This window comes from Brienomyrus brachyistius, chromosome 18 (assembly GCF_023856365.1).
Source record: "Brienomyrus brachyistius isolate T26 chromosome 18, BBRACH_0.4, whole genome shotgun sequence".
NCBI lineage: Eukaryota > Metazoa > Chordata > Actinopteri > Osteoglossiformes > Mormyridae > Brienomyrus > Brienomyrus brachyistius.
Window position 1 is genome coordinate 7,293,845 of NC_064550.1, and position 27,202 is coordinate 7,321,046.

Below are 27,202 nucleotides of genomic sequence, written 5' to 3' on the forward strand. Positions count from 1 at the left end.
CTCCCTTGAAAGCAATGTGAGCACTCTGTCTGAAGTGGACAGCACCGAGAAGGCAGAGAGGGTGTGGGGGGGGGGGGGGGGAGAGTCGGCTGGGGATGTGTGGGCGTGGCCATTCCCGGTGGCTGGGGCACAGCCCTGACTCTAATGCACCAGCTGTCTTGTCAGCTTCGCCATTGGGGGGGGGGGGGGGGGGGGGTTGAGGGAAGGCGGTGGAGGGGGGGGAATAAAATCTACTCACACAGCAAGAGACGACACCCACTCCAGTCCCACCCTTCCTGCAGTAGGGGAGTAACGTAAGAGTACACGAGTATCACAATGTTACTCGCTGAATACCAGCAGCAGCAGGAATTACATCGTGCCATTCTTTAGTACTTAATTTTAATGTTTTGCGTTTATGAATTTTCCATAAGGCAGTTTGGCATTTTGCAGAGAGCCCAATTACTCCTCTCTACCTCCTTCATAGATCCAGCAGCTTAAAAAAAAACAAAAAATAAACAAACCAAATCGACCTTTACGAAACCAGACAGCCCTCCTTGTATGTAGAAGTCTTGTGAAGTGTAAAACACCATGTAATTTAATATGTTGTAGAATCATCTCTCCATAAGATTTTATTCTTATAATTTCCCACTTTGATAATACAAATGTATAGATTCATATTCCATTCTGTCTCTTCGAATCCAGCTCCTGAGAAGAGGCCTGAGCCGGCATCACCGCACTGCCAGCAGCCAAACATATCCAGCTGGTTTGTGGTAATTCTGAATTAGCAGTCTGTTCTTTGTGATGGATTATTTAAAATTATGAGCATTGGAAAAGATTCCATGAATAGAACAGTATCATCGGGATACTGAATTTTATCTAGTCCTCATAGAAAAAGAAAAAAGTTAAACCTCTAGTTTTTCTTCCTCCGCTCCTTTTCCCACGCATTAAATTCGGCTTCATGACCGTGTCGCTCGGCTGGAGCCTGCACTGCCGCCTCGTCCGGCAGCATCTTTACGTCCAGCTCATGGCATCTTTGAGACACTCTGCTCTTCGGCTTGTTCACAGTAATCATAAACCAACTCGGTTGCCTTTTCCCTCTTCTGTTGTAAATGACCAAAACGCATCTGGTGTGACATTTCTGCCACTGATGGTCTGGCTGATAAACTCATGCAGGGGGTGGTGCACAGTCACAGAAAGTATGAGAAGACTTTTTTTTCCCATTTAAGAGTAACAGAATGATGACAAGAGAACTTGATATGCGACATATCCGAAAAAAAAGGGAGGGATAGGGCTTCAGTTGGGTAGGTAGACTTCAGTGTGAAAGCAGGACCACAGGACAGGGTGCTCAAAGCTTTTCTGGGGAGGGAATCCAGATATAGGGGCCTGACTGTTCCTCAATGATCATCTTGATTTTGCTGTAGATTTCCTCTAGCGAGTCACCCTGTACAATAGCTAAAAAGAGTAGAGAGGGAGTTGTTAAATCCACTTTATTACAGATGTTAATCGCTTTCTCCAGCTGCTTTATGCACCAAATACATTCAACTGCAGCACAGAATACCCTCTTCTCCCATTGAAGATTATGGATACATCCAAAAAAAAAAAAAAAAAAAAGAAAAAAAGTATCTTCTCACTCAAGCCATCAGACACTCTCTCTGAATAGCAAAGGTAACTATCATCCTAAGTGAGCGGGAAATGCGAGAGTTGACTCACTGCTTTAGTTACTGCAGTTTCTCATATTGTGATGCATCATACCGCATGTCTACCACAAATCAAGTAAATTAGGGGTGTCCAGTGAACAGGCTGCATAATATTAATTCCAATTCTTTTTAACAGAAGTCAGCAGTATTCATGGCCTATCTATTTGTATCAAAATCAGATTTACTACAGTGAGAATTATATTTCCATTTACTTATCTATTTCCAGTAAGCTTCTTTGCCATATAAAATTAAATCTGACGCATATTTAGACTTAATAATTATATTGCATAATATGTGGAATGTTGCAGCTCCTGCGTAGCTACCAAACTCTCCGACAGATTAAGAGCTTACCTGTGAAATACTCGCCAAATTCCTGCTCCAGTTTCATAGCCTTGTCGAAGACTTTATTGGCCTGTTCATATGTCTGCCTCTTATTCATTTCCCTGGGGAAGACAGACAGGCAATGACGTGCACTAATTATATGATCACGGTAAGATTTTTAACAGAGACAGATAAAACAAAAGGAGCTGTACTCAATAAGTACAATTGAACAGATTCACGTTTAAGAGATCCAGAAATGAGCAGAGGACAACTGCCATGGAAAGCAGTTATTCATTTGCATGGCAATTATACACAGCAACTCATTATTTAGCGACTAGCTTGATTAGTGACCATTCACAGATATGTAAATTTGTTCCACAAAGCAGGATCTCAGTTAGCTGGGCTAACTTGAGCCAAAGTCATGATCACCCAAATAAAGGTTTAGGTAAGGGACATTCCTACTGGAAGCCCTTTCAGCATAAGTTAACCCAGAAATTATCCTGCTTTGTGGACCACCCCCCAGGTCACTGGAACATAACAGAGGAGTGCTTGTATATGCATTACTCTGAGGCCACTGTATTTGGGCCATCTAGCTGACACTAGACAGGACCCACTTTTGCCTCCAGAACCACTTCAGGAGTTTATTAGTAGCGCCTTTCTACACACTACTGTTGCACGGAGTAATTTCGTTTTGCACTTGAGGCTTTGCCATTACCTTTACATTTAACGAGTCTGGCCAATTTCCTGCAAACTCGCTCATTAACAAGCTGTTTTTGGCAACAGAACTGCCAGAGTTGATGTTTGTCCATCATACCGTTCTCTTAACTTCAGACACTGTAGTGTCAGTCCAAAGTGGCAGCTGTTTCTGGGATGTTGGCACCACTAAGTCTGCCACCACCGATTCCATCAGGTTAAAAATCACTTATCATACATCTTAGCTGCTCTAATGCCTGGCCAAACAGTAACTGAACCTGCTGGCCCAGTCTGCGGGATCTTTGTACTTAGTTGCAGCCATATGATTTGTTGTTAGAGAAGCAGGGCATTTATGTTAACAAGCAGGTATAGCTAATGCGGCGGCTGCTCAGTCTACGTTCTGTGTTAAGCTTGTAGGTTTTTATTCATCACATAAAAAGGTTCACATGAAGATCCAAACAGAGTAAAACCTCGAATTGCGAGCATAATTTGTTCCAGAAACGTTATCGTAATCCAAAGCACTCGTATATCAAAGTGAACTTTACCTTAAGAAATAATGGAAACTCATACAAAATATAAAGAAAAATACATAAAACAAATTAACCTGCACTTTACCTTTAAAAAGAATCGTGGATGGTGTGAGGGAGACGAGAGAGAGGAGAAGAGTATGGTTATTTTGTAGGACGACTTTCACTATAATGGAATCACTGCTATCTGTTGGCTCACAGGAATATTTTTCTTTTTGTGTGACTTTAACAAGGATCCTATCCAATGACAGCTGCTTTTGACTCCTTCACGATTTTGGGGAAATGTGAACATTGCATTGACATGAAACAGATTCATCGCTCGCACTGCTACGTCCTTATTCGGATGGTGCTTTTCTACTAAATTTTGACTATACGAGTGAGGCACACCGACTGAGACTGAGCATGGGAGACGATTACCCACAATCCCACAGCCAGAGAGCGTCACTGAGCATCGGCTCAGTTGTGATCACGTGACGATCGGCAGACAAAACGTATATGTAATACTGGTATTGCAAGACCTCGCTTGCTTATCAAGTTAAAATAATAAAAAAAAAAAAATTTTTAATTGCTCGTCTTGCAAAACACTCGCAAACCAAGTTACTCGCAATCCGAGGTTTGACTATTCAAACCACACAAAAGGTATATTAAAAAAACCCCCAGTCAGGATTAAAACATTTTCCTGTATATAGACAAAATTTAAAGATAGGAATTTTTCACATTCATAATACACATTCAGCCCAGAACTCACATAAGAGCCTCGATGGATTTTGGTTTGATGAAAATAGCGATAGGATAAAGTTGTGCTTGTTGCAATCGCTTAATGGCATTCCCGGACACATCCAAGATACAGTGTTTCCCCTAAAAAATATGGAAGCAGAAAGACAAGAAAAAAAAAAACAAATCAGATCAGATAAGACTTTCAGTCAGTGTGGAAAACATTTGTTATCAACAAATGACGCATGGTGGTTGGTTACATCTTATGTTTACTTGTCCAAAGGGACGTACAGATGAGGACCAGAGAGCAGGGTCAGCCTGTATCCTTGGAGTTCCTGGCACTAAGGGCCTGGGTGAAGGACCCACTGATGATGTCATTCGGCTGAGCAAAGGGGCCGGTCTGATCTGCAGAGCCGTACCCTGCTCTCCGTATGCCACCCCTCAAGCAAGCACGAGGTCTTCCTCTAACGCCATTTCTGGTTACACAGCGCTATGTGCGGTTTAGCGCCTTCTGGGCTCTGCTCAGGGGGACGCGCTGTCATCAACTCTAACGACATCCCGGCTCACCCTTTCAGCCACGGCGCGGACCGAGAGGACGCTGGTGCCATAGAGGTTCTCGTTGAACTGGCCCGCTTCGATGAACTTGTTGTCCTGGATGTCCTTCTCCATCTGCTCACGTGAACCTACAAAGTGATAGTCCTGGCCATCCATTTCGTTCTCCCGCCTGGGCCGGGTCGTGTCTGCAGCGCAGAGCGGAATGATTCTCACTGCACATATGCAGACGAGTCTCCGCAAAAGGACAGGAAGCTACAAAGGAACTCTACCTATACTGTCAAATCTGTTATCATACAGATGAAGAGCACTTCTTATGATGGAAATTAAAGAGAATACTTGAACCTTTACCATTTGATTACACTAACAATACGAGCAAACCAAACCTCACAGGCAGACCCCCAGAGCACTCACGTGGAACACAGGATCCAAACTTGTGCGGAAACTCAGAAATGAGGTCGTCGTTTATCCTGTCCTTCATAGGTCCCAGAATGATCACAGGTCTTGTGTAATGAACTAAGGAAAACAGTCACAAGTGAACTACAGGTCTGATGGAAGCAGGCAGTCTCAGTGTAAGCGGAGGATGGGAGGCAGGCCGGACACAAACACTCTACTTACTCTCCTGTCGAATCACTGGTTCATATGACAAGATTGTGTCCTCCTGACCCTCTGAAAAAGGAGAAGAGAAATTTTCAGCAAAGAAACCTAATGCTAAAGAAACTACCCGAATGTGTATTTTTTTTACAGAGGGTGTCTGCATTCGCTGGTGTACAGAACGGTTCTTACTTGAACTACTCTCACTGTCACTGGTATTAGATGTCAAACATTCTGAAAAAAGATAAATAAAAATTAGGAGAAACCAGAAGATTCAGATGAGAAAATAGCTCAGACTAACATATATACAAATTTGTGCTATTTGTTGTCAAAATTCTTCGCACTATAAAATGCGCAAACACCACAAATCCCTACAGGGCAGCTGCCCCAGTCCTCTTAGGCCCAGTGTACCAGTGTCTGCATGTCTTACAGAGCGCTGACTGGCATCTGAATGATTTCAGATGTCAGGATGAGGCAATCAAGCTCTTCCTCCTCCGAGGTCTTAACCAAGTCTGCCTCTATGGTGGATGCTGGGGGGACTAGCACACACCATTGAAAGATGTCCACACATGTATGAAAAGGGATTTAGCGAAAGGGCTTAGAGGAAGCAGAGAAGATGGAGAAAGATGGTGCACTGAATCAGGGTTATTCCACTCCAGTCCTGGAGGAGAGGTCTGGGAGTCTTTGGTCAAATCCCTTCCTCCTTTTCAGAGCTGTCACCAGTCTGCTGGGAAACTCTACTAGACTCGGCCCTCGGGGATTACGGGTAGATAACCCTGCCCTACGGCCTGAACCATCAACCAGTACTTAGAAACCTCCTTCAAACCATTAGGTTCCAGTAAGTCACAGATAATTTGAGACTAGTTCAAATGATGTTCACGAGAGTCGCGATGGAACACAGGCAGCTGCTCAGATGTGGATTAGGTGACCCCTGTCGACAAGCGAGCGCAGGAAAACCAAAGAACAATGGATGGGGGGGGGGGGGGAAAGACCTGCACACTTACTCAAACTCTTTGATCCATAATAGTCATCACTTAAGCCCGGGAAGTCCTGATTGGCCAAGCGGGCGAAAAGAGGAGGAGAGAGGAAAGGAGAGGAGAGAGAGCACACAGGAAGAAGAGGTTAGTGCAAGAACGGAGGACAGAGGCTGCCAGGGGAGCGGAGGGCCGCTTTCAGGGTCGGCACCAGCACCCCCCTGCCGGTACCATCTCCAGGATAACCCCTCCCCAGTATCGGGAGGAAAAGGGACGAGGGCGCCCCTTGTCGCGACGGCTACCAGGTATCCCAAAGCAGAGCTGCATGGTGATGGCGGCCTCCCCAAGGAGCGAGTGGAGAAGCAGGAAAGGGGTAAGAGATGGGAGAAGGAAGCAGTAATGGCCTCCCCCCGTCCCGCAGCACGCCGGTACTCACGTTCGGGCTCCACGCACTCCTGCACAATATTCTCCTTGCTCTTGTAAAAGGGAAACTTCCGCGAAAGGTTGAAGCTCTTTTTGCGCTTTACTTTGACCGACTGCTGACAAACATGCAGTTGGGGAGGGGGCACAGGGGGATGGAATAGAACAAAACACAGTGGCTTTAGGTGTGATGAGATGGCACAGTGCAACCCACGGTAAAAAAGGGGGGGGGGGGCATGCAAGATGGATCATTAAGTTGTTTTTATAAAACAAAATGAGATGCATGCGGCACGTCGGTAACAAATACACGGCAGCCACAATCGAATGCACTTTAAACAATGACGCCGCTCCACGTATTATCATGCAAGCATTCAATTAAATTAAATTTAAAAAAAATAACAAAAAAACTGAAAAAAGGGTCAATCAACACAGGAAAGCCTTAAATTGATCTGGTGGGGGTTGGGAGATATTCGGTTTTCAAAACTGCCGGCAGGCCATTCTCAAATTTCGTGATAGACGATATCTTTAATATTTTAAAATGTTCATTTAAAAAGCTGCATGTATATACACAAACATGACGTATTTTATCGGTTATTTTATACACATTAAATTTGATGAAGAAATTACGTATTAGCTTCAAAAGCGAAAGCAGCCCTGCCTCGGAAGGTCGTTGGTTCAAGTCCCATCCCTGGCCAGAGGTGGAAAGTTCAGGATCAGAAAGTACAAATCCAGACAAAGATTTTGTTTCAGCAGAGTACTCCGTAAATGTGACTCTCTATACTCTACTGGTTGGCTGAAACAAAATTGTGGTCTGGATTTTTACTTTCTGGACCTGAACTTTCCACTTCTGGGGCTGTGATTTCCCCCTTATGCAACCCCAGTTGCCCCAGGGCCCTCAATCCCAAATTGTTTGTTGCTTTGGATAAAAGCCGCTGCTAAACAATTAAAGGTAAATGAAAAACTGCAGGTGTAGAACCTGACCGTGAAGTAGCCATGCTGATCTCTGCTGATCTCGCTGGATGACAAGCTTTCAGGTGAGACCTGTGGCGTCACCATCTTTCTCTACGCGCTTTTGGCAGATGCAGAAAATGACTTCATTTAAATCTGCCGGCTCCTCCCTTTCTCGTTTGGCTTGAAGCTCAGATAACTACAGCGGTCATCTTCACAACCAGGGTTATATCTCCCATAAGCGTAGATGCGAACTGTCAGCAACTTACAACTTACATTTGGAACTATTCATCCAAATGGGTCCAACTGTGGTAGTTGCCAACAGGAGCTTGTGGGATGCATACCCCAGGTTGGTCACAGAAATTGAGAAGCTACTTTCTGCACTACAGAGCTTAGTGTACATATGCCCTTCAAGGTCTAGATGTAACACAGATTTCTCGAATGCCCACAGCAGGATTGAGATACTGATATGTCTGCACGGACAATTAAATGGCAAAATTACCCAATAATTTCCAAGCAAATAATCCCCGTGCATCATAGCCGTTGTCAAAACGTCATATCGCCCAAGCCCTCTACATCCGAACCGGATGCCAGTGTAGCACATGGAAGATACGTGCAAACAGCCAATCATTCACTATGGGTAATTTAGAGATGCCGATTCACCAGAGTGCTGAGAAAACTCAACATGGGGAGAACATGCAAGCTCCACACACAGAGGGCAGAGGCCAAATCCAGCCCTTCGACACTGGAGGTGGGAGACAACAGCATCGCCTACTAAGCCACTGTGCCCCCTTCTATGTAAAGCACAACAGATGTTTAAATACACAAAACCCCCTTTCGCCTGTCCCGATGATACAACCATGCTAGGAAATGAAGAGTGTTAGTTTTGGATCACATCAACTAAATATGGTATTTTCCTTGACTTCTTCAGACAAGCCTACTTAGTCTTACTGCAAGTAAGAACCATTGTTTGGGCACGTGAATGTCAATGGCTTTCTGACTCGTCACAAAACCCATCAATGTGTTTTACAGCACTGCGTTTCGTCCTCCCGGGGTGCGAGCGTGGCATAGGGAACTGGAAGCAGGAGGGCGGGCGGAGTGTTGGGTCAGGAAGAGCCCTGTGGGCTGGCTTACCCTGTTGCAGTCCATCATCCCCGTCCTGGCGTGGAACTTGACGGTTTTTAACCTGGCACGCTCTTTCTTCTCCACTCTGTGGTGCACACAGGAAGGAGGTCTTAGTTACAGCCAAGCTGCACAGACGTAGAGATGCTCTGCACAGCCCATGGGATGCAGAGTGCAGTGAAGCGGCAGGTAAGCGATGCCATGAGGGAGATTAAGGTGCCTCATAAGAGTAAATAAATGGGACGAAACACTTTGGCCACACAAAGAGCCAGGCGTGCCTAGCATCACTTCCCATCTCTCCTACACCAGGGCTTTTCAAACTTTTAGATCAAAGGTCACCATTAGATTTTCTGGAACAATTTTAAATAACAAAATAGCATTTCATTAACTTTAATGAATTACCGACAAGCTTCGATATACACATCAATGAATAACAATAACGGGACCTTAACACTTAACGGGATGGTTATGAGTTATGTGTGTGAGAAGATCGGTTGAACTACCTTTTATTTTGGTACTTCAAACTACATTTAGCCTTTTTTATGTTAGTCATATTGATTCATAAGGTGTATTGCCAGTCCAGCATCTGAACTGTGGTCCGGACTTTGAGGAACCTCTGCCCTACATGAACAAAGTTCATACAGTTGACACAGGTGTGTGTGGGGGGGGGGGGAGGCTGCCCCATACCTCTTCTTGCTGGGGATGACACCGATCTGCTCGCTCTCTCCACGCGGAGTGACCAGTCGCGCCTGCCACCACTCGTCATCCGAAGCGTTGATGACGTGCAGGATGTCCCCATAGGAAAAGCTCAGGCCCTGACTGGGCAGGCAGCTGTCGCGGGTGCGGTCATAGTCGAACAGGGCCCTGGGGGGGGGGGGGGGGGAAGACGGAGCCATGAATAAAACGGGGCTCCTCTGTGGAGTGGGGGAGGGGGCTCACTACCATGGGCACAGAAGCTATTCAGCTATTCACAGCTATTGTTTGTGTGTCCGTGTGTCTGTCCACATGTCAATAACTCAGATTCATTTACCCCCCTCCCCAATCTCAACTTTCAAAAATGCCCAGGGCTACTCCGCACTGAAGCAGAAGTACGACATTTGACCCCTGTGTCATTCCATCACGGAGAAACGAGGAGCTCTGCCAATCAGCCCGGTCAAAAGGGCGGAGGGTGTGGCAGAAAGGAAAGTTCCGGATCCCCAGCGGGCGGCGCCCGATGCTTATACAACTGCGATCCTGTCAGTGGCGTGTTCTCGTTCAGGCCATCGTCTTAAAATGTCAAGACATGTCCGTGTTTTGAGTATAAAAGGGAATTCTGACGCATGCTAGAGACAGCAAACTGCCTCCTTAACACTGTAAAACTGCATTGTGCCCGATGATTGAAGGACAGCTTTTCCAAGTCAAAGACTTACTACACAAACAAGTTTCTGGCTAAATTCACACATTGATTCTGAGAACATTCCCCGTCGCCAAGACTCACTGGCTACACAACTCCAAGTTTTTGTAAGCACACCGTCCACCCTGTAATATTCAAGTTACTTTTGTTTAAGGTTCAATCTTGTTTTAAGTAATTGCAAATTAATATGATTATTAGGTATCTGATAATTATGGCTCAGGCTGGCTAAGCAGACACATGACCATCAGTCACTTCGCAGGGAAGATTATCTAATCTCTAGTGAATGTAAAGGTGCAACTATACCAAAGTATCTCAACACCACCCTCAGGGTTCATGTACCTTTGAGGTAAAACCCGTCTGAGTGAGCATGACCTTACTGGCTGTATCCGCTAATGTGTTACAGTGCATGGCAATGTTTTACAGTTTACAGTGGTGTCTGGTGCCACCAGTAAGGCCTTACACCAAATTATTTCCCCCCCCCGAGAGTTTATCATCCAAGTTAGTTAGGTGTGTGGGGCGATGATGCATCTCTCTCCTCACTCTTATACCCCAATTCCTCTCTCTCTCACCACAATTTTAGTGTTGGCATGTGGCAATGGAAGTGAAATGGAAAAGTCTACTCTACTAGTTAATCTCTTCTGACACGACTACAGTGTGAATGCGAAACAGTAACAGATGACCATGCTTAAAATGGAGGGGGGGGGGGGGTTCCTCCTCCTTTATTCACCCCATTGATATCAGGTTGCAGTGTAAGACATGTGACACTTTACCATTATGGAAGACTTAGTGGGAATGAAAATGTTACCCATTTTCCGTGTTCTTTTTACCTGATACATTAACAGGTTTTGTACGTCATGGTGGTGGTGGCCAGGGTGTTCACACACCAGAGGACACTCACTTCCGACAACAAACCTGCTAAGTCTGACTGAATCATACGCAGGCTGTGTGCAGTGCTGTTACTTTCTTGAGTGAAGCAGCAGAGACAAGCAAACTGCTGAGGACTTTATTTAGGAGCCGCTAAAAGAAGAGTAGTAATATCTGTCACTGGCAAATGATTAGCCTTGATAATTAGGCTTTGCTTATCTCCATAGAGACAGAACACACCATCACTGCATGATAATAAACACCTCCGGCACACTGTCCCCACGCCTAGCCTCTCGATCCACGGGAAACGCTGACTTGTAATGCCAGTTTTGCACAAACACAAAGCTCGTGTAAACAGACTTTTGTGCAGCGCTGTGCATATTGTGCGAAAAACACGAGGCACCTAATGCCACAAATAACTTGGGGGGGGAAAGCAGGTATCCGAGACAGAGAAGCACCACAGGGGCACGACTGTTCAGAAGCTGTACTACTAGCCGGACACTGTGCAGCTGCGAATGAATCTTTATGATTATTACAAAGTAAACTCACTCATTACAAACCCCTAGCAAATGTTAATCATTTAAATGAGACTCACAAGAGCTAATAATTTATGTTTAAAAAAATGAAGCCGTATAGGCAATGTATTTTATACCCTGTCTTTCCAGGCAAATTCTAATTAACTCCAAGTAACTGCTATAAATAAATAGTCAGTCACTTTCATTAAACAACAAAATAATCCACTCCCATGGTGTAAATGATTTGTGAAATTTACATCACTAATGTAATAAATAACAGTGCTGTGGGCCACAGGGCAATGCGCGCGCGTGCACACACACACACACACACACACGCACGCACACACACACACGCACACACAGGGTATACCTATCCTTATGGGGCACGCTCATTCACTTTTATGGGAAAAATGCTAACTATAACCCCCACCCTGCCCTAACCATAACCATAAGTAACCAAGCAGAATACAAGAGATTTTGCATTTTTAGTTTTTTCATAGCAGTAACTAATTTTTATAATAGAGTTTTCCCTTATGGGGACCAAGAAACCAGTCCCCATAAAGGGAAAAAAAAACAGATATTTATCACGTTATGGGGACATAGGCCAAACCTAAAAGCATCAGAAACACAGGACAAGTTCGTCACGGGAGGCCGTTTCATCATTCACTTCATGGCTGTTAAGGGTCTGCAATATCCTTAATGCTGGAGGGTGTGTATTGGCCAAAGCTACCTCTTCAGTCTGGGACAGGGAGCAGGTCCCTGAACATACACTTTCCAAGGAGAAATTGTCCCTCCCCCCAAAAAAAAAACATCTGCTCTGGATTATGCAGGAAAGGGAAGCGTGATTTGCAGATTTGCTGATGCCCTTGTCCAGAGAACTTCCACAGCATCTGTTGCAAACTGGGGGGGGGGGGTGTAACCTATTAACCTATAATTAAGCACATAATTATTTTAAACTGTACATCATTCATCCATCCATCCATTTTCCAAACCGCTTATCCTACTGGGTCACGGGGGGGTCCACAGCCTATCCTGGAGGCAATGGGCACGACGCAGGGAACAACCCAGGATGGGGGGGCAGCCCATCGCAGGGCACACTCACACACCATTCACTCTCACACGCACACCTACGGGCAATTTAGCAACTCCAATTAGCCTCAGCTTTTTGGACATTGGGGGGAAACCGGAGTACCCGGAGGAAACCCCACAACGATATGGGGAGAACATACAAACTCCACACACATGTGACCCAGGTGGAGACTCGAACCCGGGTCCCAGAGGTGTGAGGCAACAGTGCTAACCACTGCACCACCATGCCGCCCCGTATATCATACAATTCACAATCATTTTATTTAACAAGTTGAGATCATATTTGCTAGTCTTTCACTCAGTATTTTCGGCAGTACATCTTTGGCTCGAGCACGACAGCCTGAGGCTAAATGCTGTGAATAATTTCACCACCTTCTTAATGGGCAAATTAACCATTACAGCATCGACAATATTTTTACATCTTTAGCTCGAAATGAGCTGACCTTTCCCCTAAGATAGTGTCACTCACACTGATGGATCTGTTTCGCTCACAAGGATGGAAGGGTGTCATCTTTTCAAACTATTCCTCAAGTCTATGTTGTCTGAAAAGGGAAAACTCAACTGACACTGTTTGCAAATAGATCCTTTTCTGGTTCCCAGACATATCAAAATACACTTCGAAGGCATTTTATAGCCCATTTACACCAGCAGCACATACACTGTGGACGTGTCTATTAAGTTAAACTGAGACCGGAGCTCTCGGATAACAGGATACTGCACAAAACGTTTAATGCTGTTACTTATTGATAATGCATGTAAAATCGATAAGTGGTCCCAGTCCTACTAGACATGCCTCCCAATTACACCATTGGCTCTCTCCTGGGCCCCCAAGGACACTACAGCAATCTCATGCAGCAGAAAGCAAGAACAGCTCCTCACAGAAAGACTGATTATTTAACCTGAGCAGATCTATATGTCTAAAGCATATTTCCTTAATCTGGCTGGACCTTGTGCATTTTAATAAAGGTGAAAGAGGGCTGGCAGACTTCACAAAATGGGTATTTCACTCCCAAACATGTCAGTTTAAGCCTTTTTTTTTTAGGGTTTGCAACTATATTTTAAATTTTTAGAATTTAAATTAAAATTTCATTGACTGAAAACATCCATCCAACGCTCTGGACAGAGTTACAGGGGCCACAAATAATGCTTTTTGTTAATTCCAGTGTGTCATGATAATTTTACTTCTTGAATGTGCCACTGTTTCAATCATCCCATGTAAATACGTTCACATTTATTTTGTAGCAGCACTTTAAAGCATCTCAGAAGTGAACTTCAAAGTCGGCAAAAACACCAAAAGCAGTTTTGCAAAATGAAGGCATTTCATTCATGAACATTCTCAATTTCTCTGCCACCACCAACGTCAGCTGCCAGTATAACAGCCCTTCATCCTGTTGAAAGCGAATCTGCTCTCAGAAAACCATCTGCATTACACCTGGCAGAGTTAGGAATTGCTTGGTCATTTGGCAATGGTGGGACACAAATCCAAGGAAAGCAGGCTAGCAGGACTGTGCTTTGCTCCCATCGTTCACTTTATTCAATACACTTCATCCTACAGCCCCTGTAAGCCATACTAGCACTGACTGCAGAGTAGTGCTGCAGGACATCACATTGCGATATAATCACATTTTTATGGTGCGTGCGGAATAATCACCAGGGGTTTAGATCACACGTTAGACAACGTCCATACAGTACCAAAAAACCGGCATTTGGACAAATGTTTAAAACCGTCATCCATTGCCCTGGTGATTATTGAGTATGTGCCAAATAATCACAATGTCATGATATGCAGCCCTACTGTAAGCCTTCCACAGGCCTAGCACTGACTACACAGTAAGCGCAGCCCAGGCCTCAGCACAGGCCTAGCACTGACTGCACAGTAAGCCTCCCACAGGCCTAGCACTGACTGCACAGTAAGCATAGCCCAGGCCTCAGCATAGGCTTAGCACTGACTGCACAGTAAGCACAGCCCAGGCCTCAGCATAGGCTTAGCACTGACTGCACAGTAAGCACAGCCCAGGCCTCAGCATAGGCCTAGCACTGACTACACAGTAAGCATTCCACAGGCCTAGCACTGACTGCACAGTAAAGTGAAGCCCAGGCCTCAGCACAGGCCTAGCACTAACTGCACAGTAAGCGTAGCCCAGGCCTCAGCACAGGCCTAGCACTGACTGCACAGTAAGCGTAGCCCAGGCCTCAGCACAGGCCTATGCACTGACTGCACAGTAAGCATTCCACAGACCTAGCACTGCCTGCACAGTAAGCGTATCCCGGGCCTCAGCATAAGCCTAGCACTGCCTGCACAGTAAGCATTCCACAGGCCTAGCACTGCCTGCACAGTAAGCGTATCCCGGGCCTCAGCATAGGCCTAGCACTGACTGCACAGTAAGCATTCCACAGGCCTAGCACTGACTGCACAGTAAGCATTCCACAGGCCTAGCACTGACTGCACAGTAAGCATTCCACAGGCCTAGCACTAACTGCACAATAAAGCGAAGCCCAGGCCTCAGCAGCCCTTTTGGCGGCTCGGGGGGGGGGGGGGGGGGGGCACAGGGTGGGTCAGGGAGCAGAGAGCCAAAGCATACCTGACATAGAGGGAACGCTTCTCGCTGGTGCGCAGGGAGCCCGACCCCGAGCTCATGCTGCTGTTCATCATCTGCTCCCTCAGGTCGTGGATCTTGGATTCGAAGCGACTGTACTCTGCAGGGACAGACAGACAGACAGAGAGGGTCGATGTGATACACGTCTGCCAAACATGCCCCCCCACCATTTTTTCATATTCTGTGGTTGCCTATCCTGTGCATAGCAGGCTCATATAAGCACCTGGCTACATCTAATCATTTGTTCTGCTTGAGCAAACAGATGGAGGGTCATCAAATATCCGCAGCAAAACTGATCCTAACATGCATACTGTCTTTGGGGATTTTCCATTAGGAAGTTACGTCAAAAGATATTACGCTGTGCAAAGAACTCGCTTGTTAAACAATCTTTCTTTGATTAGGAACACTTTTTCTATCCTACAGCGTCACCACTAACCAGAAGAGCAGGTAACAAACCCCAAAGCTATACTATACCAGGAACTATTAAACCACCCCCCCAAATAAGCACTGCACACCAAAAATGCCAGGCAACATTTCTGAATTTGCATCAAGGACAAAACACCAAATGTAGAACAAAACAATCATAATGTGGGAAGTTGTAAAGCAAATGTAAATAAACACATTCTTTGTAATGCAGTTTAGTTACAGTGTGAATGCTGTTTTCTTTCATCAAGGGGAAAAACATTTAATTCGCTACAAGCATGGGATATTTGCAGTGTATCCATTAATCTGAAGATTCAAAATGATATCACAAAGCTACTACATTTCTTCTGAACCATAAAATAAGATTGACTAAGAAGAAGCAAGAGGTAATCTGCTGTAAGAAACGCTCGGATTGTAACAGGACAGGCTAGTCGAACCCATGGCAGGCACTTAAACGCTGAAAGCAATGAAAACAATGTGTGCAGACCAGCCTCCTGTGACGACGGTTTCCGGAGTCATAAAGACGCTTAAAGTACAGTTGGCCAGCTCGCTAAGGTAAGGTAATCTGACACCACCTGCTTGAAACCAGGGCAACAGCAAGGGCTGTGGGAAATAAATTACACACACAGGGCCACTGAGGCAAAGCAACCACACAAATGAGGCAAGGAAGGTGGGGGGAGGGGGGTAGTCACACAGAATAAAAGGTGCATATTCAGTGACTACAAGACAGATGGGCAAAATAAATTTTTAACATTCTAAAAGCACAAACGGACTGTTAATGGCACATGGCGAAAGCTGCCCGACACGAAAATCCCCCCAGAACAGCACGGGGCGCCATTACAGGTTTTTAACTCTGGCAGGTAGACACAGCGCCTTCTGGAGACTGAAGATTGCTGGTACGATGAAGGTAATAAAAGCGCCGTTGTGATCCACTAGTTAATTACATTTACCATCACGTTGAGGGCTGGTCCTTTCTTGCAAACTGGACAGGGCGAGAATGACATGCAACAAGTCGTCCCTGATCCCCAAACGGCGGCACCGGTGAATTTTAATAACCCATAAAGAGGACGCCGTCAGCTCAGTGACTGAAAAACAGGTCATTCCGCACCTTGCCAAGATGCTCCTCAACCTCATTAATTTTATTTCATCGGCTTGGCGGTGATGTTAACTTTCAGTCACTTATGTTTCAATGTCATACTCTTCACAGAGAGCACCACCGTAATAATATGAGCAGGCAATGCCATTTATCTTAGTATGGACATCAAATCTCACTGCTGTGAACAGCTACGGAAACAGGATCCATAATGACCAACAGTCTTCAGCCCGCTCACTCAGACGAGCACAAAAGGTGGGCAATATATAGAGATGCCAAGAATCAAACCAACTACGGAGGCGTGAGGCTGCATTGCTAACCGCTACATCATCATGAGAAGGTGCTTGGAGACACAAAGAAAGGGGAACCAAGGGGGAGTGAACACAGTCTCCAAAAGGATAAGCAGTGGACTTCCTGGTGCAGTGCCTCACAATATAATACAAAGCATTACCTGTTTTCTATCTATTTATACATCTGTACAGTTTTAAGGAAGCAACTCAGATACTGGCTGAGTACTAGGGGATTGCTACATGCTAGGATCTGAACCAGCAATCTTCAGTCGACAAGCCCGCCCATGTCCTTCAACACTAACTCAGATCGTGGCACACGATCACCGCGAAGCCAGGCGGAGCCAAGTGTCATGCCCTGACAACTCCCTCAACAAACATTTTCTGACTGTGGTGACGTAATTTCAGCTGAACTCTACAAACATGTTAACAAAACATAGAAAGAACACAACGCAACAGGGTAGAAGCTAACTTTATTGTGGCCATTCCTGGGTTTTTAGTGACTTCGTGTATTCGATGTATTTTTTGTGTCAAATGGCAACACAAGCTCCTTCCACTTGGGTTGTTGTGTTTCATTACATGAATGGACATTACAATGTTGAGTCTGGTAGAACTAAGATGCGGTTAAAAGATCTCTCATCAGACCGGCAAACTCTCAGTGAACAGTACAACAGAACCGCGACAGGGGCATAAGTCTTAAAAAATACCTCTTGCAATCTAAAGATTGCAGGTTTGAATCCCTGACCAGCAAGGCACCACTGAGGTACCCTGAGCAAGGTACTTCCCCCAAGCACTGCTCCCCGGGTGCTGAATTAGCTGCCCCCTGCTATGTCACATTGTCACATATGGGTTAAATGCAGAGGCCACATTTCATTGTTGTGTACTGTGGTGTGTCAATGACAATCGATCACTAAATTCCATAATTCAAATTCTAAAATCCTACATGGCTGGCAGCTTGGTGTCTAAAATATTTTCCCTGGTTTGATTTACACATTGCAAAACAAAACCTGCACACACATTGTGCTGTACTTTTGTTTTTGCCCAAGGAATTTCGCAAGATTTGTGCTTTTCTATCACACCTACATGCCACCTTACAACTAATACACACCACTCAAGTCCCTGGTCACAGTTGGGGGTTGGCCGCAATCCTACTCTACTCCTCACACTAGTGGGAAAACAGCAACAAGAAACAGAGCAACTACAGGTCAGCCTGAAATAAATAAACCGTAAAACACCAACAAGCAGCCAGCCAGCCTCCGCCTACTTTCCCTACTAGAGAGCCGTGATAAATACCGATAGCCTAATTGCTGGAAGTCACCACTAATTTAAGATCAGGTTTTGCTGAAATGCACATTTTCCCAAAAAAAACGGGACACATTCCATGACCTATTCTATGTACTACTAGACTATTCTGCAAATTCACGAAACAATCCATTTATACCATAAATAGTCAATAAGGGTTAGTTGCCCAGATCAGGAACGTAAACGATTTGGTTCAGCTGCATTAGACACACAGATAGCAGAGCTCCAGTACAGGCAAAACAAACCGGGAAGCTGAACACACACTTTCACGACAAGGTTCAAGTAGTTCAAGAAGCATTTGCACATTAAATGGAGCCAGAAATGGGAGGTGGGGAGCAGGGGGGGTAACCTTGCCCTCAAGCGTTAAAAAAGACCCCTGACTTTAAATTTACATTACAGAGTGGAAGGAGAACACCCTCCCCCACTCACATTCATTCAGTACTTTGCTCTAGAACCAAACTTACCGACTTGTTCGTTTGCCGGAATCTCCTCAGAGTGGTGGTCGGTCTCAGTTACCGGCACAGCGGAGGACATGTTGTGACACACAGCGCACGTTTCCGCATTTTTCTCATATCCACACACAAATCTTTAACTAAACACTCGCCTTCACCATATCCGACGTTGTTCTGCTCCTAATGGACGCCACTAACCTTCGAGCCTTGCTAACGAACCTTTCCACCAAGGAAAATCATTCAAGTTCAACGTCAGAAGGTTAATATCGGACCTCCGAGCGTCCATCCAAAACACACAAATTAATCATTTACAACACCGAATGTGTGGCAGTGGATTCAACAGAAAACGAACCACAAGGTCGGCCACTATGCTACCTTAATAATTAATATTGAGAGATAACACATATTACTGTAAGTTTGGTGATAAACTGGGTATCGATGGCTTTCTAAGATCATTGCAAACCTGAATAATGTGTGTTCCATGCATTGCTCCCTGGCACTGGCTACTACTTGAAGGAAAAGCTTCCAAAGCAGAAAGCACAGAGAAAGTGTGCTGTCGCACTCCAGGAACAAGGCGGTCGCAGATGAATGCTGTTACAATGAGTGTTCAAAGGTTACAGTGACGCATATGGTTATTATAACCTGACTGGCATTTCTATGGGGAAAACCCAGTCTGGGGGGGGGGTGTCACACTAAATATAATATTAGATCCTCGTTTTAACCTGAGGCTAAATTATTACCAAAATCTTTGCCAAATACAGAACACAGTTACCAATCCGCCCAATCAGACATACTGCATACACACCAGGATTTTCAGTACGTCACAGGATCCCTCATTTGACTAAGAAAAAAGTTTAACAATAAGTTCCCACTGCCCTGACTTGTACCAACCAGTATAAGCAAAAAAAATTAGGCAGGACACGCTGTTTCTTCACCAACAGCTGCATGCAGTTATCGTGACTCAAGCTAAAAAAAAAAGTGAAACTCGCTTCATTGAATAGGATCGTCGGATAAATGCGATCGACTCTCGTCTGCCGTAGCCTCGCAAAACAATCCCGATTCACTACTCCATAACTAGTTTGCGAACTAGTTTAACTTCACCTAGCTAGTTGAATGCGATAATGCTGTACGTGGGTTAGCAAGATTTTACTTTAACCGCGTCTTATGTCACATATAGAAAAAATACTAAAAACTATTTATCTGCTTTTTGTGGTAGGAAAGTGCATCTTACCAATAGCGCGGTCGCTGAACTGATAAGTCCTCGGCCAGCGGCAGAAACCCGACGAGACGGCTAATAACCCGGGAGGCTGGCGGGCGAGGCGCTCATCGGAGCCTCGTCCTCAGATTATAGCCCAGAACAGTGAGTCCCAAAGCAGGGCGCTTTGCGATCTCCGGCCGATGTCTGCTTTATGCTGCAAATCGCAGCCCTCTGTTATCTATCCGATCATGTGGGCCCGAAGAGCAGCCCAGGCGCCTCGGTCAGGTACACACACCCCCATCCCCCAGCAGTTTGAAAAAGGGTCCTTCTTTCCTCTCCCGCTCCCACTCGCTCCGCGGACGCCGCCGCCCCACCCGCTCGCTCTCCTACCGGCGTCCTCTTTTCTCCTGCTTAGCGACTATCTGTTGACGTGCAAACTCGCAGGGGAATTATAAAAAAAAATGCCCCCCACCCTCCATCAAACAGCAGCACCACTACCACCCCCACCTCCCGCTGTGGGATTGCGGCGACACACAAAAGTCCGAAAAACCGGTTTGTTAAAAAAAGGAGAGTTGCTCTCGCGGGGATCCATTCAGGAATCAGCCAATCAGCGGCGGCGCTGCGGACGCTCATTTGAATAGGAAAACCGTCCACAGATAAAAAGGAAATTCGGAGAGCTACCTGCCTTAAAGGGAAAGCTGTCAGCAGCCTGTAATCCGATTTATAAACTGTACTTTCACTTTTACCATTGACTGGTATAGTATTCATAAATCAGGTCCCATTTACCTTCAATATTATAACCATATTTAGCATTTATTTGAATCTTTTCCCAATTGGTTTTTAAACAGGAATTAAAATATATAGTAGAGAATTATCCATAATAACATAGTTGTGTTTTTACAGTAAATTGTTTTACAAGTCATCATTAATCAGCAGTATAGCATAGTCAGGAAGGATATACTTTTACAACCAATCAGTTAGTAACAGTGAAAATCGTGATGCTCGTCCTCTTGGCGTCCTACCTTCTGGTCGGAACTGAGCAATGATGGTGACGGTCTGTCCAGCCCGCTTCAGCGCGGCTGCGGCCTGTTCGTGTGTGGCGTTCCGTAGATTCACGCCGTTCACCTGAGAGAGCAAGGCAACCTTCAGCACCTGTGGCCCCCTCCTTTGATTGGCTGGCGCATCGCTTGCACTTTAATGTGCTATTTTACAGTGTAGATTGACTGAAAGCTGTACTTTTAATTACAAGATAAATAAAAGTTAGTGAAATGGCTGACATGGCAGAAGAATATTCTGCTCTGTTTTTATTTTGCTAAGTTTCATCCATACAGCTACATAAATACTGCAGGGTATCCCAGAGGGGACTAAGCAGGGGATACACACACACACACACACACACACACACACACACACACACATACATTCGTAATCATATCTTTGTGGGGACCGTCCATTTCCATTTCTATGGAAAAACTCTAATCCCAACTATGAAAACCTTAACCCCCACCCAGCCCTAACCTTAACCATAAGTAACCAAACAAAATACAATACTTTTTATATATATATATATACATACGCCTTAGATGTTTGTATAGCATATGTTCATGTACATGGCAGACATACGCATAATTCAATAAGTGTGTAAAAGGAGCTTCGAGCTGTAGGAGGTGTTGTTACTCACAGACAGGATCCGGTCTCCTCTCCTCAGCTCCCCGCTCAGGTCGGCAGGGCCTCCTGCCAGAATGAAGGAGACGAAGATGCCCTCGCCGTCCTCGCCGCCCACGATGTTAAAGCCCAGGCCTGTGGAGCCCTTGTGCAGCACAATCTTCCGCGGCTCCCTGTGGGAGGAAGAGGCAGAGTCAATGTGCTGTACACGTCGTCAGTGTGCAGCATAGAGTGTCAGTGTGTAGTACAGTTTGTCAATGTCCTGCACAGAGTGTCAGTGTGTAGTACAGAGTGTCAGTGTATTGTATACAGTGTCAGTGTGTGGTACAGTGTCAATGTGCTGTACACATCGTCAGTGTGCAGCACAGAGTTTCAGTGTGTAGTACAGAGTGTCAGTGTATTGTATACAGTGTCAGTGTGTGGTACAGTGTCAATGTGCTGTACACAGTGTCAATGTGCTGTGCAGAGTTTCAGCATGCCGTGCACAAGGTCAGTGTGCAGCACGGCGGCTGGAAAGCGAGTACACAGCCACAGGAACATACGAGTGTCCCAAACAAGCAATGCACACATTTTACACAATCAGTCTTCCAGCTACTTATCCTACCCCAGGCAGCACAGGGTCAGGGATCTGATGTTAGTCAGTCTATCACAGGGCAGAATCACAGAATCACACACTGCAGACAATTTATGGCTAATCATATAACTGCACACACACACACACACACTCACTCACATACACAAACACACACACACAGCCATGGAGGTGTGAGGCAGAGCTGCTACCCACTGAGAAACTTTCTGAATATAATAGTACCAGTTATATTATCCATCCGTATTCTAAATGCCTATACAGGACAGGGTCGCGCGTTTGAATATTAGTTACATTTTCAAGCAAATATTAAAAGTCTGTTAGAAAATCTTAATGTACTGTAAGTACAGATGTGTTAGATGAACTGAACATTATCTACAGTATATATCTAATGGGATATAGGATATTCCTGCCTGGGGGATGGGAAGCGGAAGCTGAAGCCGACGGCTCCTACGAGGAGCGGATCCCAGCTGCATTGCGGAATAAATGTAGCTGAAAGGGTCTCTTCTTTTCTAAAAACAAACCACCTTCAATTTCACCAAATCTATAAAGTAGCAAATATTTCCATATAGGCATAATAAAGGAAATATTCAAACTGAAGGCGATGAAATATATGAATCTGACATCAGCATACAGGCATTATGCAGCTGCTGTGCATTTTCATGGAGCCGACGCTGCTGTCAGCTGGTCTGATCCCCACCTCGGACTCTGCTGGGTCTCGCTCTCACCTGCTGTGGCCCTTCAGCCAGAGGACGGCTGTGTCTGTGCCAGATCAGGGCCCCACGTTAGCCGGACCGCCCCCGCCCTGCACGCAGGCCCCATCCCTTCCCTGCAAATTACTGCAGTAGCTCTCTACACGCCTCCGTGCATGAACATGCACTATTACCCCATTGTGACTGTTACACATTCACATTTGCATTTCACATATTACGCAGACGTTTTAGTGCAATGTTTTGGACATGTGAGGCAAATAGCATATTAGAATCATGCTCTCAAGGAGTCAACTAGGTATTAGTGAAGCTAGGCTGAGCTCCCAGTGAATGCCCAGGTACAGGTGTGAACAGTACTGAAGCAGGAGCTACACAACAGCTTCAATTCAATGACTAACCTTAGGAAAAATATTGAACATTAAGTACTGGATGAATACATTCTGTGGCTTTCTGCACACATCATATCCACCACGCATCTATCTACATGGCATGTTCCAGCGTGGAGAACGACTCCCATATGCACAGACGCCCTCCAACAGCACAGTTGTCGTCCGGCAGCAGATGCCCTGTGGCAGCACAGATCCCCCGCTCCCCCAGGCCCCACTTCCCCAGGCCCCGGTTCCCCAGGCCCCTGCTCCCCCAGACCCCTGCTCCCTCAGACCCCTGCTCCCCCAGACCCCTGTTCCCCCAGGCCCCTGCTCCCCCAGACCCCTGTTCCCCCAGACCCCCGCTCCCCCAGACCCCTGCTCCCCCAGACCCCCGCTCCCCCAGGCCCCACTTCCCCAGGCCTCGCTTCCCCAGGCCCCTGTTCCCCCAGGCCCCTGTTCCCCCAGACCCCTGCTCCCCCAGACCCCTGTTCCCCCAGGCCCCTGCTCCCCCAGACCCCTGCTCCCCCAGACCCCCGTTCCCCCAGACCCCCGCTCCCCCAGACCCCTGTTCCCCCAGGCCCCTGCTCCCCCAGACCCCTGCTCCCCCAGACCCCCGTTCCCCCAGACCCCCGCTCCCCCAGACCCCTGCTCCCTCAGACCCCTGCTCCCCCAGACCCCTGCTCCCCCAGGCCCCGGTTCCCCAGACCCCTGCTCCCCCAGACCCCTGCTCCCTCAGACCCCTGCTCCCCCAGACCCCTGTTCCCCCAGGCCCCTGCTCCCCCAGACCCCTGCTCCCCCAGACCCCTGTTCCCCCAGACCCCCGCTCCCCCAGACCCCTGTTCCCCCAGACCCCCGCTCCCCCAGACCCCTGCTCCCTCAGACCCCTGCTCCCCCAGACCCCTGTTCCCCCAGACCCCTGCTCCCCAAGGCCCCGCTCCCCCAGACCCCTGCTCCCCAAGGCCCCTGCTCCCCCAGACCCCTGCTCCCCAAGGCCCCGCTCCCCCAGGCCCCTGCTCCCCCAGGCCCCGCTCCCCTAGACCCCTGTTCCCCCAGGCCCCTGCTCCCTCAGGCTCCGCTCCCCCAGGCCCCGGTTCCCCAGACCCCTGTTCCCCCAGGCCCCTGCTCCCTCAGGCTCCGCTCCCCCAGGCCCCGGTTCCCCAGACCCCTGCTCCCCCAGGCCCCGCTCCCCCAGACCCCTGCTCCCCCAGACCCCTGCTCCCCCAGACCCCTGCTCCCCCAGACCCCTGCTCCCCCAGGCCCCGGTTCCCCAGACCCCTGTTCCCCTAGACCCCTGCTCCCCCAGACCCCCGCTCCCCCAGGCCCCGCTTCCCCAGACCCCTGCTCCCCCAGGCCCCGCATCCCCAGGCCCCTGTTCCCCCAGGCCCCTGTTCCCCCAGGCCCCGCTCCCCTAGACCCCTGTTCCCCCAGGCCCCGCTCCCCCGGACCCCTGCTCCCCCAGACCCCTGTTCCCCCAGGCCCCGCTCCCCCAGGCCCCGCTTCCCCAGACCCCTGCTCCCCCAGGCCCCCGCTCCCCCAGGCCCCGCTTCCCCAGGCCCCTGTTCCCCCAGGCCCCTGTTCCCCCAGGCCCCGCTCCCCTAGACCCCCTGTTCCCCCAGGCCCCGCTCCCCCGGACCCCTGCTCCCCCAGACCCCTGTTCCCCCAGGCCCCGCTCCCCCAGGCCCCGCTTCCCCAGGCCCCTGTTCCCCCAGGCCCCTGTTCCCCCAGGCCCCGCTCCCCTAGACCCCTGTTCCCCCAGGCCCCGCTCCCCCGGGACCCCTACTCCCCCAGACCCCTGTTCCCCCAGGCCCCGCTCCCCCGGACCCCTGCTCCCCCAGACCCCTGCTCCCCCAGGCCCCGCTTCCCCAGACCCCTGCTCCCCCAGGCCCCGCATCCCCAGGCCCCTGTTCCCCCAGGCCCCTGTTCCCCCAGGCCCCGCTCCCCCGGACCCCTGCTCCCCCAGACCCCTGCTCCCCCAGGCCCCGCTTCCCCAGACCCCTGCTCCCCCCAGGCCCCGCATCCCCAGGCCCCTGTTCCCCCAGGCCCCTGCTCCCCCAGGCCCCGCTCCCCCAGGCCCCGCTTCCCCAGACCCCTGTTCCCCCAGGCCCCTGTTCCCCCAGGCCCCTGTTCCCCCGGGCCCCTGTTCCCCCAGGCCCCGCTCCCCCCGGACCCCTGCTCCCCGCTCCCCCAGGCCCCGCTCCCCCGGACCCCTGTTCCCCCAGGCCCCGCTCCCCCGGACCCCTGCTCCCCCAGGCTCCGCTCCCCTAGACCCCTGTTCCCCCAGGCCCCGCTTCCCCAGACCCCTGTTCCCCCAGGCCCCGCTCCCCCAGACCCCTGCTCCCCCAGGCTCCGCTCCCCTAGACCCCTGTTCCCCCAGGCCCCGCTCCCCCAGACCCCTGCTCCCCCAGGCCCCGCTCCCCCGGACCCCTGCTCCCCCAGACCCCTGCTCCCCCAGGCCCCGCTCCCCCCGGACCCCTGCTCCCCCAGGCCCCGCTCCCCTAGACCCCTGTTCCCCCAGACCCCTGCTCCCCCAGGCCCCGCTTCCCCAGACCCCTGCTCCCCCAGGCCCCGCTCCCCCAGGCCCCTGTTCCCCCAGACCCCCGCTCCCCCAGGCCCCGGTTCCCCAGACCCCTGCTCCCCCAGGCTCCGCTCCCCTAGACCCCTGTTCCCCCAGACCCCTGCTCCCCCAGGCCCCGCTTCCCCAGACCCCTGCTCCCCCAGGCCCCGCTCCCCCAGGCCCCTGTTCCCCCAGGCTCCGCTCCCCTGGACCCCTGTTCCCCCAGACCCCTGCTCCCCAAGGCCCCGCTTCCCCAGACCCCTGCTCCCCCAGGCCCCGCTTCCCCAGACCCCTGTTCCCCCAGACCCCCGCTCCCCCAGGCCCCCGTTCCCCCAGGCCCCGCTCCCCCAGACCCCTGTTCCACCAGACCCCTGCTCCCCCAGGCTCCGCTCCCCTAGACCCCTGTTCCCCCAGACCCCTGCTCCCCCAGGCCCCGCTCCCCCGGACCCCTGCTCCCCCAGGCTCCGCTCCCCTAGACCCCTGTTCCCCCAGGCCCCGCTCCCCCAGACCCCTGCTCCCCCAGGCCCCGCTCCCCCGGACCCCTGCTCCCCCAGACCCCTGCTCCCCCAGGCCCCGCTCCCCCGGACCCCTGCTCCCCCAGGCCCCGCTCCCCCAGGCCCCGGTTCCCCAGACCCCTGCTCCCCCAGGCTCCGCTCCCCTAGACCCCTGCTCCCCCAGGCCCCGCTCCCCTAGACCCCTGTTCCCCCAGGCCCCGCTCCCCCAGGCCCCGGTTCCCCAGACCCCTGCTCCCCCAGGCCCCGCTTCCCCAGACCCCTGTTCCCCCAGACCCCCGCTCCCCCAGACCCCTGCTCCCCCAGGCCCCGCTTCCCCAGACCCCTGTTCCCCCAGGCCCCGCTCCCCCAGGCCCCGCTCCCCCAGGCCCCTGCTCCCCCAGGCTCCGCTCCCCTAGACCCCTGTTCCCCCAGGCCCCGCTCCCCCAGGCCCCGCATCCCCAGACCCCTGCTCCCCCAGGCCCCGCTTCCCTAGACCCCTGCTCCCCTAGACCCCCGCTCCCCCAGGCCCCGGTTCCCCAGACCCCTGCTCCCCCAGGCTCCGCTCCCCTAGACCCCTGTTCCCCCAGACCCCCGCTCCCCCAGGCCCCGCTCCCCCAGGCCCCTGCTCCCCCAGGCCCCGGTTCCCCAGACCCCTGTTCCCCCAGGCCCCGCTCCCCCAGACCCCGCTTCCCCAGACCCCTGCTCCCCCAGGCCCCGCATCCCCAGACCCCTGCTCCCCCAGGCCCCTGCTCCCCCAGGCCCCGCATCCCCAGACCCCTGCTCCCCCAGGCCCCGCATCCCCTAGACCCCTGTTCCCCCAGGCCCCTGCTCCCCCAGGCTCCGCTCCCCTAGACCCCTGTTCCCCCAGGCCCTGCTCCCCCAGACCCCGCTTCCCCAGACCCCTGCTCCCCCAGGCCCCGCATCCCCAGACCCCTGCTCCCCCAGGCCCCGCTCCCCTAGACCCCTGTTCCCCCAGGCCCCTGCTCCCCCAGGCTCCGCTCCCCTAGACCCCTGTTCCCCCAGGCCCTGCTCCCCCAGACCCCGCTTCCCCAGACCCCTGCTCCCCCA

At 49.9% G+C, this 27,202-nt stretch overlaps 1 protein-coding gene across 8 annotated transcripts in view; it reads right to left on the reverse strand.

Moving 5' to 3' along the window:
• Positions 1–361: 361 nt before the first annotated feature.
• LOC125712916 (disks large homolog 3-like) overlaps positions 362–27,202 on the reverse strand; it is an 89,190-nt gene continuing 62,349 nt past the window's right edge. For 4 of the 8 annotated variants that reach the window (XM_048983496.1, XM_048983503.1, XM_048983494.1 and 1 more), the window contains 13 exons: positions 21,436–21,592; positions 20,777–20,879; positions 14,985–15,099; positions 9,229–9,405; positions 8,554–8,629; positions 6,488–6,590; positions 5,270–5,311; positions 5,102–5,152; positions 4,898–4,999; positions 4,499–4,671; positions 3,966–4,075; positions 2,028–2,119; positions 362–1,431 (listed from right to left, as the gene is read on the reverse strand). In XM_048983496.1, coding sequence (XP_048839453.1) covers positions 1,325–1,431; positions 2,028–2,119; positions 3,966–4,075; positions 4,499–4,671; positions 4,898–4,999; positions 5,102–5,152; positions 5,270–5,311; positions 6,488–6,590; positions 8,554–8,629; positions 9,229–9,405; positions 14,985–15,099; positions 20,777–20,879; positions 21,436–21,592 — 1,408 coding nt within the window. In that variant the 3' untranslated portion in view covers positions 362–1,324. Of the gene's footprint in view, positions 1,432–2,027; positions 2,120–3,965; positions 4,076–4,498; positions 4,672–4,897; positions 5,000–5,101; positions 5,153–5,269; positions 5,312–6,081; positions 6,128–6,487; positions 6,591–8,553; positions 8,630–9,228; positions 9,406–14,984; positions 15,100–20,776; positions 20,880–21,435; positions 21,593–27,202 lie in introns of all 8 variants that reach the window. The other 4 variants (XM_048983501.1, XM_048983502.1, XM_048983495.1 and 1 more) reach the window with 2 other exon arrangements.